Here is an 18,162-nt window from a genome sequence, read left to right as displayed (position 1 = left end):
AGAGGCTTCTTCAGGACCACTGTGATACAGACTGCTACAGGAGATCTTTACTTCCTACAGCCAACAGCAACAACTGTTTGAAGAAAACTGGATGATATGAGTTGCAGTAAATTTTTGGAATTAATTGTGAAAAAGACATGAAATTATAATACTATGAATTTATTCTCATTATTTAATGACTAGTTTCAAACATTTTAAATTGGGTGAATAAATGTTTTACTTCTGGAATTGTGAAAATAGTCATAAAATTATATTATGACTTAATTCTCAAAAAAAATTTTCTTATAATTCTAATTATTAAAGTAATTTTGAACTTAAATGTTTTTTACTTACAGAAACCACTCTTTATTTAACTTGGTGATTTTGTTTGTGTTTACATCCAACAATGAAGAAATGAAATTGTTTTTATCTCTACTGAGTAAAAACCAGCTCCCATGATGATGATGATGATGATGATGATGGAGAGGAAGTGAAAGCCTCAGTGTGACGCATCGAGCCGCTGAACGGAGTCGCTTCCTGCTCGGCCTCAGAGGCGAGTCCTTCGGGTTCAGGGCTGCAGCAGACAGCAGCTGGATGTCTCCTGATGTTTCCTGATGTTTCTTGATGTTTCTTGAGGTTAAGAAATTTCTGAGATTAATATAAAAATCCTGAGGTTCCTCCTGCTGGTTCTGTTCTGCTGAAATGGACCGCTGCTCTCTGGAGCGGCTCTTTCTCATCTGGATGCTGGTGATTCGCCTCGGTGGATTCTGCTTCGGTGAGTTTGGCTCACAGCTCCACCATGGAGGGAAACATCTGAGGCAGATCCAGCTTTTATTCAACTTTAATTCTTCTGAGCGTTTTTCATTTTCAGAAACGTTTTGAAACATTTTCCACATCCGATCGATCGGTAACCTTGTTTTTTCATTGATCCGTTCAAAGTTCAGTCAGATGTGAGTCCCACCTGTCTGAACCCAAAACTCGTTTCATTAAATTCACGAGTTTGAGTATAAAAGTGTTCGATGTAGAAAACAAACCGATTTAATACTAATTCAGGTCACTTTTTAAGTTTGCACTAATTTACTATACTAGTACTTTATGTATAAAGGAATCACTAAGTGAATCTTAATAAACTTCAAGTCTACTAAAATATTTCCAGTAGAAAATAGACCAGATACTTAGTAAGGTTTAGTTTTTGCAGTGTATTTTTACACTTTTTTTATGAATTACTAAAACTAAAATGTACTGTTTTAATATTTGTAATACTATAAATACATTTGTAATTTCCCTTATTACTGGCAGTATAATATTTATATGCTGAAATATAATTCTTAATGTATTCTTTACTTACATCTAACTACTTTTCTCATAAAATGATAAAGTAACATTTTTGTATTTATATAGAATAACAATTGGATTTCCAAAACACATTAAACATTTTTTTCTTGTCAGTATGTTGGAAACTTTATGCTTTTCTTTAAATTATTTTTTCTTAAATATCAACTTTTGCTGTTTCTGAGTTTTATGGTTTGTTTGTTTTTGTTTTAGTCTTTGTAGTTTGTTTGTATTTTTGCTTCTATATTTTTTTAATTTTCTTAATTATTATTTATGTCTTTGATTGAACTGTTTTATGGCAATACTTTGTTTATTTTTATTTTTTTATAAAAAAATTTTCTTCAAATTGTTTTTCTTGATTTTAGAACCAAAAACGTAGAGCTAAAATTTAGATTCTTTAAAAATTTTATAAAGTAAATATTTATTTAAAATAAGTTGTGTATATTAAATTATAGCAGTTTAAGGATCTGTTTGTGTTTTTCTATGGTAGAAATCACAGTGAGACACTTTGAGCTGAGACCATGTGAGGGAAACAACCGGATCTGTGTCACCAACCAGAGAGACTGCAAACCTCCGCCGCCTTCACCTTCACAGAGTGAGACACATTCATGGAAACACTTTGAAATATTAGACAAAAGCCTTAAAAATCTGATGAAATTGCATTTTACCACACTTTATGTTTTATTAATATTTTTAAAGGTCTGAAATTATGATGTAATACCTCAAGGTTCCTCCAGGGGCGCTACTTTAGATCCAGACTTGAATCTTTAGAGTTCAGAATTATTTATGTTTCATTATAAACTATATTTGGCAATTTATTGGCTTTTTTTTCTCCGAAGAGATTTTGCGGCGCTAGTGGCTCGCATTTTTTTTGGACAGTAGGCAGACCAGGAGTCGAACCCGCGACGACTCCCGGTCTCCCGGACGACTAAGGCCTCCAAACGTGGGGCGTGCTAACCCCCTGTGCCACCACAGCACGCCCCAATTTATTGGCTTTTTAAATAAATGTTTTACCTCCAAACGTATGGAGTTCTCTGTGTGCCACATGGGCTTTTATTCTAGTTTGTTGACTGTGACTGAATGGGAAAAGAAAACCGAGTAGCTCCGCCCCCTGATGATTTAGGGGCGGGGCCAAAAATAAAAAAGCCCGAAGGGCGTGGCCAAGTTTGAGAATGAGGGGAGGGCCTAAGTGGGCTTGTTGTCAGGACAACAGCCCAACCTGGAGACTTTTCAGACCCTCTAGAGATTTTATTATTATCACAAAAGCAACGAGTGACAAACCTGACGACTTGTTCCTTTGTTGTTGGAAACTTTCATGGCGACAGCATTGAACATTTCCTTTCCTAAACCCTGCTGCCAGTCTCTGACATGGCTGTATAGCAAACGGGGGGCTGTGATGTAGACGGCAACCCAACTGGACTGTTGGAACCAACAGAAACATTCAACTGCAGTACCACCGTTCAACCCACAGGGGGCAGCACTGGTTTCATACTAAATGTTGCACAATTAAACAAATTTACACAACAATATCACAATTTGCTAAAAGGTACGAGACAAACTGAATTTAGCGGATAAACTGTCTAAATTCAGGACCAATTTAGACCCAAAAAAGATAAATATTAGGATATTACAATTTAAACTGAAATATGGGCTTTATTCTAGTTGGTTGATTATGACTGTAACTGTTGGATGATGGGAAGTTTCCATGTTTTTTGCTTCTCGATGATAATCTTTGAGCACAATCAGTAAATGTGCAGGCAGGAAGTAAAGTTTCAGAGCAGCTAGCTGCTAGCTGGTGGTAAAGGTGACATTTTGTCCAGAAAACCAAACTGAGACGGTTGAAAGTGTCGGGTGTTGAACTTGACTGGAGGTTTTTGATTCTCCTCTGCAGAGATGCTGAACATGTCCTGTTACTACCAGCAGACTGCAGACGGAGTCAGATCTGTGAGCTGCAGCTGGAGCCAGCAGGCTGAGAGTCGAGTCTCGCTCGTCTTCACCAGGTGAGACGATCTGAAGTCACTCCACCGCGTCCGGTTCTGCACCGCGGCGGGTCGGGGCGGATAAAAAGGACGAGAACATTTCCACCAAGACATTTAGAGATTTTGAGATTAATCTCAGAAAGAACAAGGAAATTTCTGAGTTTCAAAAGTGAATAAAAAAACAACTTCCAAGGTTTTTCTAAGAAATTTCTGAGATTAATACCAAAATTTAAGTTTTTCTAGCAAATTTGGACTTTTCAAAATCAGAAATGTCCTAGCTGTTTTTTTTTTTTTTTTAATTTCTGAGAATCTCAAAATGTAAAAAATTTTTCTTTCAGATTTTCCACTTTTGAAGGTCAGATTTTCCTAATTTTCCTAATATTTCTTTTATTAATTTCAATGTTTTTCTGGCAGATTCAAAAGTTTGCTAGAAATGTCCTTATTTTTGATATCTGAAACTTAAAAACTTCCTTGTTTTTTCCAAATAATTTCGGAGCTTAATCTAATATTTCTGAGTATTTTAGCAGAAATTTACTCCTTTTTTATCTACAGTGCCTCTAACACGCCGCCATCTTTGTGTCTTTCCTCAGCGGGTCAGAAGTCTATTCCTGTCTGGGGATCTTCAACCCTGCGGCCTTCCTGGGTTCTCTCCGTGTGACGGCCCGGATACGGAGTTACCTGACCGGGACAGACGAATGGTCTCAGCCTCAGCTCCTGTTGGATGCAGGTTAAAACATTTCCTCTGGTTTTAAATCTTTCAGACAATCTTTCAGAATGTCTCTCTAAACTACTGAACACACTTTTCTTTCCCCAGGTAGGAGCATTTTCTCTTTTGCTTCTGTTTCCTGTGGTTGCAGAATTTTTCTGTTGCATTAGTTTTTTTGTGTGTTTTGGAGTTTACATCATTCATGCGTTTGGACTTGTTGGCCACCGTAGTTTTGCAACTTAATTACATGTCTAGTTTTGTCTGCCGTTCTAATATCTTATCTACAAATTTCATCTTGTGAAAATGTCATTTTTTTCCATTCCACACCTTGTTTTGTTCACATTTTCTGTATTTAGTTGCTTCAGTAACTTCCTCTTCTGCAAGTCCACATCCCGCCTAGGTGTCACTGCATCGTGTTCAGACGTTACTAAATGACGTGAACGTGTTATCAAAGTGAGAATATGCTCTTATCTCATTTTAAACCCGCTGTTCCCACACTAATCTTTTCATGCATGTGAAAATGTTTTGTGCTAAAGAGGACGCATCTTGTTTTTACACAAGTAAACCTGAGGTGTTTTTATTTCTTTTTGTGTGGAATTTAAACATTTACTGGTGCACACATTAATATCTATAAATGTCACAGTATAGTTTGGTTGTGTTGTCGTCTGTTTCTGCGCCTGAGAAAGTCGACTGACTGATGAAATCTGTATTTGGTTTCTGCAGCCAAAACTTCAGAGTCTGTGATTGGGAGCGACAGGAGCGGAGACACGACCGTACAAACCCTGGACAGAGGTACAAACTATTTATTCATATTAATTAACTGAAATGATGGGTTGGCATCATTTTTAACCGTTATGTCTCCAGTTCCCTCCAGGCCTGCAGAGTTGTGTTACAGAGTGGAGAAGACAGGCGATGAAGAGTCTCTCCTCCTTCATCTCATCTGGATGGTAAAACTTGTCGAATCAATTCATGCTGTCAGATAAGAACCAGATGTTGAACATATTAAATATATACTGAAAAATTAATTTGATAGGACCTAAATGCACTAAAAGCACAAAATAAAAAATTAGCTTTTAGCTAATATCAGGCAAAGTATTTACATAATTAGATTTACCTTTTCATGATTTTACAGTTTCAAATTCACTTACTTTTTTCAAATTATTAAACAAATTTTAAGGGCCTAATTTTGCTCCATACAGTTATTTTTGTAATTTAACAGTTTCAAAATTTTTTAAACGCATTTCTTGATCACAATTCAGCTCCTTGCTATTTTTTAAAACTTCAGTAAAACATTTTTAAACAAATTTTATGGCAATAATTTAGCTCCATACTGCTCCACCCTGCAACCCTCATAATTCATAACGTGTTGATTAATAATTCAAAAAGTAACAGAAACATTTTAATCGTGTGGAAGAATCTCATGTTCTATATTTTCTCTGTATTTCAGGGTTCTGATCCAGGTCGGGTCCTCGGGTACCAGGTCCGCATCGACCCAAACGAACACGTTCAAAACGTCACCGAGACGACTTTCCTCCTGGTGGTGAAGGGGGGGAACTACAGCGCCACAGTTCGGGCCTTCAACGCAGCTGGTTTCGGACCCGCAACCCGACTGCAGATCGACACACAGGATCAGAACTGTGAGTATTTCACAGCTTGACTGATCAGAGGATTCAGTTCATTGTAAATTAAACACCGAAAACGTTTCTCCTGTCTCATCAAAACAGGAAAGTTGACCATTATCTTTTAAATTGTCACGTTTTAATTTCTGTTGCTTCAGTTTTGCAACATCCTGAGTGAGTTTGAGTTTCTTATCAGAGGAGAAACTGAGAATTCAGAGAGGAAGTGACCAGATGTTGGATAAAACGACTTCCTGTCACATCAGATGGGTTAAATTATCAAGGGTTGTTTGAAAAACCTCTGAATCAAAAACTGACAAGCTGACAAACTTCAATACTTTACTTTAAATACTTTAAAATGAGAAGATTTTTTAAAACGTGTTCGTTCATTAGTGGGTTCTCTAACCGTTTCATTTTCCGTGAAACTTTCTTCCTCCTGCAGCTCGACTCTCTGTGAGGAACTTGTGGATTTCCAGCGGTTATCCTGAAAACGAAGAGCTGCAGGTCCGGTGGACGACCGCCACCGCTCCGCCTGGCGGCCATGTTGTCGTTCAGTGGCGCTCAGAAGAGAACCCGTCCAGCAGCCGATGGGTCAGAGTCAACGGTTCCAGTTCCTCTGCTGTCATCACAGGTCACCTGACATGTTTATAGTTCATAATTCTAAAAAATACTATCTATTTTTCCTATTATTATAAATCTAAGGCAACTTTAATCAGGTGTTTCTAATCCTGGAAATGTTCTTCAGGTGACAGAAGGCCGACTTTGTAACTGTCTTTATGTGACTCTGAAGGTTCAACCTGATCTCTGGTTTCCAGCAGTAATACCAGAAGCTGTGCACTGAAACTAGATCTACAGCTCTAGATTTATAACTCTAGATTTATAACAAAGATAACTCAGTTTTGGCACATCCATACATTTATCTGTTCTAAGCATCTGTTCAGTGATTGGATGGTTCAAAGGTCACCTGGTGACATCGTCATGTAAATCTGCATAGTTATGGTAACTAATATTATTACTTATGAGAGCTCATAGATATTAGATAGGAGTGGTCCAAGAATTGAACCTTGTTGTACTCCACATGTAATTTTTAGGCCTGAAGAAATTAAGTGATTCATATCAGTCGATATCAATAATTAAGAATTTTTTTTTTGCTTTTTGCTTTTAAATATCAGAAATACTGTCAAACTGCTGGTGACGTTTCCTGTTTTATCCAGTTTCCCTCCATGTTCTTCTGTTTTTAAGAAGTTATGAGGCTCGTTAGCGAAACATGGAACTGCTGCTGCGCAAGTTACTCAACAGGTTGTTGCTAGGTAGCCAAAGAGTGAGTGAGTTGCTAGGTAACCAAAGAGTGAGTGAGTTGCTAGGTAACCAAAGAGTGAGTGAGTTGCTAGGTAGCCAAAGAGTGAGTGAGTTGCTAGGTAACCAAAGAGTGAGTGAGTTAGTTGATGCCACCAAATCTTGCGTAGCTGTGAGTCTTTCCTCTGCCTACATCTCCCAGAATGCCGTGCGCTTGTGGATCAGAGTTAGGTGAATATTCTATATATTGAATACTTTATAGATGCGTTATCTATTGATTATTGATAATACATCTATCATGAAATGCATTATTGTCCAGCCCTAATTTCCTGTAATATTCTTAATTTTTTTTTTGCTGAATTTAGTTAATTTAGTTAAAATTTCCAAACCAACACAAGTGTCTGAGCTGCAGCTGCTTCTTAAAATCTCTTTGGAAAACTTTGTTTGTACTTTTGTGTTGTTTCTTTTTTCCATCTTGTTCAGAGCTTCTGACCCTGTTTGTGTCTCCAGGTGTTGACCCTGATGAGTTGTACCTGGTCAGTGTGTTCCCCGTCTATAACCAGCAGTGTGGACCTCCTCGGTCTCTGGCCGGCAGTCTGCAATATGGAGGTAACCATGGCAACCACTGTTTTTAACGAAGAGGATGAAGAGAAGCATGACCTCTGGGTGATTTTCTTCTGCGTTTTCTCTCAGCCCTGATGGAGGTTGTCAGTCTGAAGGTCGTCAGCGTCACTAAAACCACGGTGACCGTCGTGTGGGCGTGGCAAAGGAAGCCCGGACCAATCAGAGTTGACCAATACCGAGTGATGCTGAGGAGAGACGCCGACACACAACGTCTGTTTTCACCTGAAGCATGTTAGTATCGTGTATTTAAAGTTTAGTGAAGCTGAGACACAAGCAGCCAATACTATCAGTTTTGGTGGCAACCGCTAGTAGCAGAGCTAATTTTTCGCTTTAGCATCTTAGCTAACTTTGAATCGTTTTTCTGGCTAAATAAAGTTCAACATCTCTGTTGACGTTTTGTCATTGCCAGTTAGAAATTCTGGTTATATTCATGCTCAAATGTAGAAGTCTGTTTCCACAGCAGTTCTGTTTCATCTCATTTTCTCTTTTTTAGTGAACATTGAGTAAAACAAATAAATTATACAGAAGAATACAGCACTTATATGAACAACAACTAGGGGTGTTAGTTAAACTAATACATTCATAAATTCACAGTTATGAATTTTTTTGAGAGCCCAATGTTGGTATAGCGCTTTAGCGTTAGCTACCACTAAATACTATGTTGGTATCGGGATTTAGCATTAGCATAACTAATATTTATGATTAGTGCTTTTGAGTTAGCACAGCTACATTTTTAGTTAGAGGTGTCCACCACTGTTAATTAGCTTCACCCAAATTAGCTTGATTATCCAGGTTTGGCTGCTTGGAAGGAAATAAAAACAAATGTTTGTTTCTTTCACCTGTGAACAGCCATCAGGTCTATAATCTGTTTTCCAGCTCTGTCTTTGTGGCCGGACCAGCAGCAGCACACCTTCTCCAACCTGACTCCCAGCACTGAGTATTCTCTGCTCCTATTGGCTGACAATGTTTCCAGAATCATCATCCCTGTGGCCACTCATTATGGTGAGCTGTTCAGCCCCGAAACTCAAATGAAAGAGACACCAGCTTGTTGTTTTTAATCGTGTGAAATTAAAAAGCAACGAGTTGATCTGAGCAGGGAGGAACTCCTGGTTGGTTGGAGTTTGGACTGTTTATGGTGACTGTCTTTAGTTTGAGGGGAATCCGACATTCCTCATTGCTGATTGGCCTGCTCTTCATGCGCCACCTGCTGGTGACAGCATGTTATTGCAGCAACATGTAATCTGCGATCTGTCAAACTAAACCAGCATCTGAGTCTCAGAGGATGAAGTTGTTGGAGCCGGTTTGATATTCTGGGATTGTCTCTCCTCAGATGAAGTTCCAGCGGTTGCCATGGTGATTTCTCTGCTGCTCCTGGTCGTCATGGTGACGATCATCTCCGTCCTCTCCAGAACTCTGTGAGTTACTGGAGACGAACATGACATCTGATAATGCTGCTCCGTCCGTCTGTTGCTTCTGTTTAATATGTTGAAATGTAGTTTATGTTATATTATTTATTAATTTTTAGTATCTAAAACATATTTATCACCAGTTTCTAAAATGTAAAAGTTTCTTCTTGCTAAACCATTTTTGATTCTGATTATTAGTTTCAGGCGTTTCTTAAAGATCCTCAGTGAACTTTGATGGTTTATTTTGTTATTTTTCACTTTACTGAGAGGAAGTTCAGATGTGAAGGCGATAAGATAATTCAGCTTTCCTCAGGATTTCCTGTGACTTTATCTCTTAGACATTTTGCTTGTAGAGATCATGTCTTCATGTTTGTATATTTTTGATTCTGACTATAAATGGCGTCTCTGTGCAGATACAAGTCGTACTTCTTCCCGATGATCTCCAGCCCTAGAAAAAGCACGGCAGGCCAGTGGCTGCTGAACCCGAACCTGAAGGTGATCTGACTGTTATTCTTTCATTTCGTTTCTGTTTGGGGAAGAGTTCTTCCTCCAATAAAAGATTTTACAATCCAAGCTATATGCAGTAAAAAAATTGACAAATTAGCTAGGTTCTGCAAACAACTGGAGCCAAAAATAAAATGGTGTTTGGGGGCAACATGGACACTTGGCCATGCCCCTCTGTGTCTTTGCTCCGCCCACTTTGGTAGGATTTTTCTAAATTAGTTTGGGGGCGGAGCTATGCGGTTAGTTACACGTTAACTAGAGTACACATTGCGCTACAACTGGAGAAATAAAATAATGAAGAAAAAAATAATACAGCAATAAACTTCACAGCTTTTCACTTTCTGTTAAAGCAACTAAAAATGTAAGGTTATAACAAATGAGAAGTTTTCATTGATCGAAAGCAAAACATTTAAAAATCAGCCAAACTGCAGGAACAAAACATCTTCATCATCTGAGTGTTTCTGTTGTTTTTCTCAGAAATGTGCGGAGAGGAACTTCCTGGACGTGGCCGACTTCCAGGTGACGGACATTTTAGGACAGAAGCATCTGATCCTGGTCCGCCCCAAAGATCTGCATAAGGAGACGTCTCTGCCACCAATCAGCAGCCTCTCAGTCAAACTGGACACTGTGCACATTACTGGTACCAAACCAATCACAGGACACGAGTGGGACGTTCGGCCAATCACAGAGCAGCAGCTGCTCTCTCTTCAGTCAGTTTTTACGTCGGAGATCGGAGGAACCGAAGTTCCTCTGCTGCAGGAACAGGAAGAGAGCGGCTGCTCTCCTCAGAACGAGGAAGATGTTTATCCACCCTATCATCATCATCATCAGGCTTTCACGTTTCGGTTTCCAGAACTCCTGACGGACTTCCTGGAGCAACCGGAACCGGTGACTGGACCGCTCAAACCGGTCCCTGAGGTCGAGTATTTAACAAACGGCTGCTTCAGAGCAGAACCAGCAGCTGGATCAGAACCTTCAGTATCAGTCCTGCATTAACTCAGAGGGGGAACACTGACCCCTAGTGGCTGAAAAGTCCATGACAACACAAACAGGAAACTGCTTTAATGAGTTACTGAACCTTCGTTATGAATATAAAAATAAAAACATCTGAAATGGCAACTTATAAAAGAAAAGTATTCATTTGAGATCTTTTATTTGTTTAGAGATCCAACATGTGCAGCACTGGTTTAAATTTGATGTGGGAAAAATTAATCAGTAAAAACGTTTGACATTAATAAAAACAGTTTTATGAACCAAAAGGACCAAAAAGATTTAATTATTTTCTTTTAACTGTTTCTCCTATCCAGTTATGTTAGTCAAGGTAAGTCAGGGAATTTATTAAACATTTTTGCAAAACTTGCTAAAGTTTACTTCCCTGGAAAAATGACTTTTTTTTGCTGATGACGATGATCTGTTATTCTCCAATCTCCAAAAACCTACGCTAGCAGATTTCTTCCTCTGTGGTTTCTCTTTGTGTTGCAGCTTTGTGTAAATGTTTGTTTCTCTTCATGAACCAGGAAATAAAAAGTAAAACCTGAAGCGCCAGGTGGAGATGAGTCTATAGAGCCCAGCAGTTGTTGTGTTTCATTTAAAATCAGATGTTTGGTCCATTTGAACATTTCAGCAGCAGATCGAATCCTGAACGTTTCGTATCAGAGGTTGGAGTTCATGCAGATCCAGTGTCTGACCAGCTGATGGGCGATTGTCTGCCTGGGCGGGATGACGAACACTGAGCGGTCTCCTCTGAATAAAGAATCGATGACCTAGAAACAGAAGATGAAAACTCAGTTTTGTGTTTGTGTTTGTGAGGGTGAATGAGAAACCCTGCTGAGAGCTGAGACCTTCTGCCTGCAGCGGCTGATTCTGCTGTCAGAGGAAGATGAACTGAACTGAACCCGCTGAGCCTGAAGCTGATCCAAAAACACCAACAAGTTCATGGCTCAAAAACAAGCCATGAACTTGTTGGCGGGGTCCAGCCAGGTGTTTTACAGCTGAATGGTTGCCATGGAGATTACAGGATTTCTCATGCATGAAAGAGTCAAAGCAACACTCCATGTTTGTTTCTGATGAGGTGAAACATTTTATAACAAGATGGAAAGATAGAAAAGGTTGACTTTACATGATACTGGCTTTTTAAAATGGGTAAAACTGGTAATAAATAAATTCATCCCATAATAAACCAAAACAAACTCAATAATTTCCTCTTAATTGATTTGTTTTTCTTTCTTTCTACCAAAAACTGGATGACAAAAGTCTTCAGTCTGGTGTTTTGGTCTCAACTAAACCTTTTAAAGGACAATTTTGTTTTCATAATTCTTTTTACTTGTTGTTTTGTTTGGATATTTAAAATGTTTTCCAGTTACAGTGTTAAATGTTTATCAGAGTTTAAACTTTATCGATCTTTGAGAGGATGAACTCCTTTCATTATATTATCTCAAAACAACAATATTATAATTAATGAATAACTTCTGGGACAATTTATCATCCAGTAAAATTAGTTACTGCAACAGGCCTAAAATAACGTCTCTTAATGTCGTCAGGATTATTTATTGCTGACCTGTTGCCGTGGAAACCACCGCGCCTCCTCGATCTCCTTCTCGTCCACCTTGATGTCGGTGGACACGGCGACGGCGAGGCAGCCGATCATGAGGTTGGAGGGCATGGGCCACGGCTGGCAGGAGACGTACTGGACCGGGCCCACCGTCACGCCGCTCTCCTCCTCCGTCTCCCTCCTCACCGCCTCCTCCAGCGTCTCCCCTGCAGCCATGGAGACCCGCTCAGACCGCGGCCGGCGGCTTTTCAGGCCAGGATGTGTGTGTGTGTGTGTGTGTGTGTGTGTGTGTGTGTGTGTGCTGTCAGCTCACCAGGCTCCACAAATCCGGCGAGACAGGAAAACATCCTGACGGGGAAAACCTTCTTCCTGCCCAGCAGACACTGGTTTCCATCAGGGTGGATCACCAGCATGATGACCACTGGGTCTGAAATCAGGTTGACAAACATCCATGTTCATCTGTGATCAGAAATAAATTTACATAAAAAGATTTTTTAAAAAGTTAAAGATAACTTATTTAAACTGTATTTTAAGTTTTGTTCAGTGTTTACCTGGAAATTTCACATGTTGTAATTAGATTAACATTTTAAACTTGGACAATTTTAAAGGTATTTTCATTGAAGATCAGATAAATGGATCCAGTTCTGATCGGTGGTGTTCAAGCGCTCCCCCTAGTGGTGAACAAGTGAACCTCAGTTCAGCCAACCAAAGACTTCATTCTGGTATTATTTTGACTTTATTGTTGTACGACGTTATTTTCATATTTTTATGACTGTCATATTATTACCACTTTATTTTTGTATTATTTTGACTTTACTGAAGTTTTATTACTTTATTCTCATTATGCAACTATTGTTGCTTGACTTATAATATTACGAATTTTTTCATGTATTATCTGACTTGCTGATGGAGCCCCACAGGGATGTGTTCAGGGTCCTGCTCTGTTTAGTTTGAACATTAACTCTTCATTATAACTACGATCGCTCACTGTTAAAGGGGCAGTATCATAGAAACCACATTTCTGATTTTCCATCACGTTATAATGTTATTCCCTCATCAAAAACTTGATTCTTTAATGAATGTCTGAGAAATACTTTAGTCTCCATGCCAACCATTCAGCTGTGCAAAACACCTGGGAGAACCTAGCTCCGCCTTCGAGGCACAGCTCCTCCTCCACTCAGCTCCTTCAGACTAGCCAGCAGCAATTAGCAAACACCTGCTGAGGTTATTAAGGAGCTGCTTCTCAGATCAACGCAGGAAAAAAACGTTAAAGGGTTAATAGAGTAGCCATGTTGGAACGACGTCCTGAAGGCGGAGCTTCAGAAAGAGCAGGAGTTTTTAAAGAGACAGAGGCCCAATTTCAAGGTGTTATGAAGTCAAATTTCTTTTAAATCATATTTGATACATTTAGCATTTTATAGTAACTGAAGGCGACAGCTGAAAAATTGGGAATTACATAAGAACTTCACCTTTTTGGTGCTTGTCATTTAACTATCTTCTTGCTGTTTCTTTGCAGCTTTGTCTAAACTTTCCTGCTGATGTTGGTGTTTGAGGAGCAGAGCGGCAGATTCGTACCGACTCTTGGGTAGCATGTGTTGTGGACGCCCTGCAGGCTGCGGCACTCAGAGTTCAGACAGCTCCGCTTGTAGCCGCCCTCCTCCATCTTGGTGGCGCCGCCACACGTCGGGCAGAAGCTGTAGCGGCTGTGCCAGGCCAGCACCGACCGGGCCTGCGCCACGACGCCTGGAGCCGCACAGAGGGAAGCATCACCGCTCAGGAAGAACCGGCAGGAAAACCACAGAAGAAGAAGAAGAAAGCTCCTGACCTGCCTCTTCCTCGCTCAGCTTCAGCAGGTCTCTGTTGGGACTTCTTGGGAATGAACAGTTCTTTTCTCTGCAGCGCTCCAGGAGGGCAGCAGCGTCTTCGTCTGTGTTGATGGCGAACCAAACCGGAGGCTCAGAGAGACTCTCTGCTTTCTCAGAGGAGGAGGAAGAGGAAGGGCTCTTCGTCTTCTCTATTCCGAGGAAGATCGTCACGGTTGAAGGTTTCTGCAGGAGATCCTTCACTTCCTCAAACCTGAACAGGCACAGTTTCATGTCCCCCTGCTGCAGGAGGAGCCACAAAAGGTTAAATAAATAGCTGAGATGAATCTCAACATGTTGGATTCAAATTTCTGACCCAAACTCAACAGATTTTCCAACCAGCTGCTTTAAATGCTAATTCAGTTGTACTTCATACTTATCTGCACTAAATTACCTCTGTGTTCCCTGAACAAACACTAAAACACATCAGATGTGACTGAGGATGAGAAAACTAGCTATAGCATGCTAACATCAGGGCTTGCTAGCTAGTGCTAGTATTTAGACTTATTTTAATTTAGTTTAAGAATCCATTTATTTGACGCAAAGGAAAGAAAGTCAAGAGAAAATCTGTTACATTTGAACATTTTCAACAAGTTTGAAAGCTAAAACAATTAACTGTGTGCCAGTGGCGGTTATAGACCTTTTTTTAAAATGAAATCAAAACAATGAAACAAAAGAAATATTTATTATATTAAGCTAAAAGTGCAACATCTTACTTTTTAATTTATTAATATAAGACTGTGAAAGTAAAGTAAATTTCTTTATGCCATTACAGGACTTGTTGTGTTTCAGGATTTTGAGCAAAATTAAAATCAAAGGTTCACTATAAAAGTTTTCTTTAGCATGCTAATGTTAGCGTTAGCTTGCTCAATCTACTCATACTAATATGTTTTAGTTGATTTCATCCGTCAAAAATAGAAATCTTTGTTTCTACTTGTATTACTTTGATGAACCTTTAATGCAGTGTATGTTAGATCCTTATGGTGACCTTCTGCAGCGTCGTATTTTGACCCGATCAACCCGTCGATGCGGCGTTAGCCTCAGGGTCGTACCGCTTCACTGCCGTCCTGCTGCTGCGTTCTGACCATGGGGCTGAGGTTGGAGAACAGGAGGTAGACGGTCTCCGAGTCGCTCTGTTTGGCCTCTAACCAGACCTTATCGGTTCTCCTCCCGCTCTGCCGGTCCAGCGTCTCTCTGCTGAAGTAGTTTTCGTGCGGGTGGAGGTCGGCGCCGGGCAGGATTCGCCCGCAGCCGTCGGCCGCGCGGCCCAGCAGGCCGGCGATGTGTCTGTGACCCCAGAACGTGGCGATATCGTAGGCGGTCTGTGATGAACTGTTCACTGAGAACTTGTCACAACTGAATGACAAAAAAAAACAAAAACAGATTAGATTCAGAAATCAAAATCAGTGAAAGTTTACAGCATTTTAAATGTTGATTAGAGTTAAACTTTTTGAGTTTGACCCAGTTCTGTATTTCTGTATCACCTGAATAGTGAATCATAATTAGAGACGCACTGATCAGATATTAATATCTTTATCTCTCCATTACTGAAAAAAATTCCAGATTGGTATCGGTGATCCATAAGGGCAGATCTATTCAATCTAGTTCTATACTTTGTGCTGTGAGTGACATCATGCTTTATTATTTATTTTACATCATGTTTAGATTTCCTAACTGAACTTTCTGAACCGTTTGAAAGACGATTTGTTGCAGTTTATTTTTAAGTTTTATCAAGTTGGTCAACATGTTGTTTCTGTCAGTTTGTTTCTTTATTATTTATTTTACGTTTGCTGTTAAAATTCTAATTGCTCTGACTGAACAAATTAACGTTGTTTTAATCGGTTTTGAAGCTATTGGTGTATTTCAGTGAGCTGCATTGGTGCATCAAATACATTTATAATTCAGTACATTTATGTCTGTGTTTTTAAAAAAAAGAAACATTTAAAGTCATTCAGCTGTTGTCGGTATCGGTTGATGCTAACCCTCAGATATCGGTATCGGTATCGGAAGTGTAAAACGTGGATCGGTGCGTCTCTAATCATAATTGTTGCAGACGAAGGAGCAGCGTTTTACCCGAACAGCAGCAGCTTCTCCGCCACATGGTGGTGGCCGTTACGAGCTGCTAGCATCAGCGCCGTCCAGCCGCTGTGTCCCGTCTGGTTGATGAGTGAAGGGGTGTTGGACAGAAGGGTGGACACCTGGGACAGGTCTCCTCTTGCTGCAGCGTCCAGAAACGTCTCCAACATTTCCTCTTTGGCGCTCAGCTGCAAACTCGTCATCTGGAAAAACCAAATAATCTTCCGTTAAACGTAAACCAGCTGCACTAATCTTACTAACAACTTTATTTATCAGTTATCTTCGGTAACTTATTGGGTTTCTGTGGAATTTGAAATGCAGATGCTTCTCAGTAAATTAGCAAATCATTTCTCCAAACTAAATATTTAGTTTTAAGACTGAACATTTAACTCCCACTATTTAGTTTTTCAACTAAATATTTAGCTCCAATTAGATATTTAGTGAGTAAACTAAATATTTAACTCTAACTAAATATTTTGTTAGCAAGCTAAATGTTTCACTCCAAAGTAAATTTCCAGAGAGAATATTTAGCTTTTTTAGCTATGAAGCTTAAGTTTTCAAACTGAATGTCTGAAAACTTATTGCAATAACATTTAGCTTATTTACTAAATATTTACCTCCCGCTAAATAAAATAAAACGTTTGTGTTACTCTCTTGGTGAAGCAGGTCAGTCACTGCAGTCTTCATCGTAGACCTCAGTGTCTAAGGTGAAGGCCATAAAATTACATTTATTTATTAAAATTCCTACATTTTTGTTTGATCTTATAATTTAACCTTTATTTAGTTTTCATTTTGTAAGCCAGAATCATCAGAGTTAAAGAAGTATATAACTCTGTTTGTTATTTATCTACTTTAGTTTCAGTCATACAGAACACAAAGGAAAATAAATGAGATAATTTGAGATAAACTTAAGTTCAGTCAAAAGCCGGAAGTCCTCTGGGCCTTTAAATATTTTCTCCCTCTCCTATTGGACCAGAGGGCCGTCAATCACATCGAAGCCCCGCCCACCGGATCCCACTGTGTTATAAATCAAACTGTTTTATAAAAAGCGGGCGGACTTCCAGCTTTAACACGCCAGGAATCACTTCCTGCTGACTCTTCATGCTTCGCTCCTGGAAGTTAAAAACCTCACAGATATTTTACCGATTCCTCTGGTTCATTAACCGCCTGGACACAGAAACTACAGCCGGGTTACGGTTCACGGTTCACCGGGACTTTAACTCCGGGAAATAACCGCCTGCAGTTTCACTTACAGGCAGAAGATGATCGTAACGCGGCTTCTGCTCACCTTGTTCGCCGCGTCCTGCTTCACCTTTCAGCTGTTGGATCAACGGCGACGAGCTGCGTTCAAAGGACAACACAGGAACTGTGAGGCGTTCAGGTGCTGCCCGCACTGTAGTAGTTCAGAGTTTTTCATGTCTTGTAATTTTAAAATTTTTTTTCTTATCTTTTCTTCTCCCCTTAAAGCCGTATCCCCCAGTATCCAGCTTCATAGTTTTGATGTGTTGTGAATTTGATTAGTTCTGTTATCTTTCTGAAAGTCTTAATTTTTACAGCTGTTAAAATGTTTTTTCTGGTTTTCCAGAAAATGTGACTTTCTTCCTTCAGATCTGGAACCAGTCTGATCAGAATCAGCTTCACTGGCAAAGATTGAGGAACAACTAAATAATTTCACTTTGGTTTCAGATATAAAGTATAAAAATATGTTGCCAAACTTTTCAGCCTGACCCCCAAAATTATTATAAAATACATATTATTTTCTTCTATTTATTTAAAAATATATGGAAGAAAATAATTATATGAATTTTTTATTAATTATTTTTACAAAAAGATTTAAATATATATTACTGTACATTATTTAATGGGTTTTTAAAACATTTTTATTTCATGATATATTTATTTAATTTAGTCCCTTTTGGTGCTACATACACACACCACAAAGGATACGGGATATTTTTCATTTAATTTATATTTTTCATAGTTTCAGCTGGAGAAATGGGAGCATGTCCCTTTAAGAACCTGCAGGGCTGCATGCTGGGAAGCAGAGGTGGGGACTCGAGTCACATGACTTGGACTCGAGTCAGACTCGAGTTGTTAAAATCACGACTTGAGACTTAACTTGAAAAAATGCTCAGACTCGGACTTGACTTTGACTTTCATGCCATTGACTTGGGACTTGACTCGACTTGAAGCTGTTTACTTGAAAAGACTTGATATTTTTTACTCAGTCT

The 18,162-nt window shown here is 39.4% G+C and overlaps 2 protein-coding genes across 3 annotated transcripts; one reads left to right on the top strand and one right to left on the bottom strand.

The window, feature by feature from the left end:
• The first annotated feature begins 460 nt into the window (after positions 1-460).
• Positions 461-10,981, top strand: LOC114154774 (uncharacterized). Of its 2 annotated transcripts, none has more exons than XM_028034172.1 (14): positions 461-754; positions 1,802-1,906; positions 3,203-3,311; positions 3,881-4,017; positions 4,720-4,788; positions 4,861-4,943; positions 5,444-5,633; positions 6,055-6,243; positions 7,419-7,517; positions 7,602-7,742; positions 8,409-8,534; positions 8,863-8,947; positions 9,352-9,433; positions 9,920-10,981. In XM_028034172.1, exons 1-14 carry the CDS (start codon positions 682-684, stop codon positions 10,436-10,438), a joined length of 2,007 nt encoding a protein of 668 aa, XP_027889973.1. In that variant the 5' UTR covers positions 461-681; the 3' UTR covers positions 10,439-10,981. The 2 variants fall into 2 exon arrangements, with proteins under 2 accessions (XP_027889973.1, XP_027889972.1); XM_028034171.1 differs by having other exon boundaries at positions 470-754; positions 7,602-7,763.
• nudt12 (nudix (nucleoside diphosphate linked moiety X)-type motif 12) lies at positions 10,579-17,634 on the bottom strand. Its single transcript, XM_028034205.1, has 8 exons — positions 17,220-17,634; positions 15,929-16,134; positions 14,908-15,211; positions 13,819-14,098; positions 13,569-13,736; positions 12,307-12,420; positions 12,000-12,199; positions 10,579-11,205 (listed from the first exon to the last, which is right to left on the bottom strand). The coding sequence occupies exons 2-8, from the start codon at positions 16,132-16,134 to the stop codon at positions 11,095-11,097; spliced, it is 1,383 nt and encodes a 460-aa protein (XP_027890006.1). The 5' UTR covers positions 17,220-17,634; the 3' UTR covers positions 10,579-11,094.
• Between the last annotated feature and the right edge of the window lie 528 nt (positions 17,635-18,162).

Source organism: Xiphophorus couchianus, chromosome 12 (genome assembly GCF_001444195.1).
Source record: "Xiphophorus couchianus chromosome 12, X_couchianus-1.0, whole genome shotgun sequence".
Lineage (NCBI taxonomy): Eukaryota > Metazoa > Chordata > Actinopteri > Cyprinodontiformes > Poeciliidae > Xiphophorus > Xiphophorus couchianus.
This window is presented reverse-complemented; position numbering and strand designations above follow the sequence as displayed.

Excerpts from the sequence above, each read along its gene's own strand:
- LOC114154774 (XM_028034171.1), top strand. The coding sequence starts at position 682 with ATGGACCGCTGCTCTCTGGAGCGGCTCTTTCTCATCTGGATGCTGGTG. Across the intron at positions 4,789-4,860 it reads CGTACAAACCCTGGACAGAG|TTCCCTCCAGGCCTGCAGAG; the intron begins GTACAAACTATT and ends TTATGTCTCCAG. Across the intron at positions 6,244-7,418 it reads TTCCTCTGCTGTCATCACAG|GTGTTGACCCTGATGAGTTG; the intron begins GTCACCTGACAT and ends TTGTGTCTCCAG.
- nudt12 (XM_028034205.1), bottom strand. The coding sequence starts at position 16,134 with ATGACGAGTTTGCAGCTGAGCGCCAAAGAGGAAATGTTGGAGACGTTT. Across the intron at positions 14,099-14,907 it reads AGCAGGACGGCAGTGAAGCG|CAGGGGGACATGAAACTGTG; the intron begins GTACGACCCTGA and ends CTCCTCCTGCAG. Across the intron at positions 12,421-13,568 it reads CACATGCTACCCAAGAGTCG|ACCCAGTGGTCATCATGCTG; the intron begins GTACGAATCTGC and ends ACCTGATTTCAG.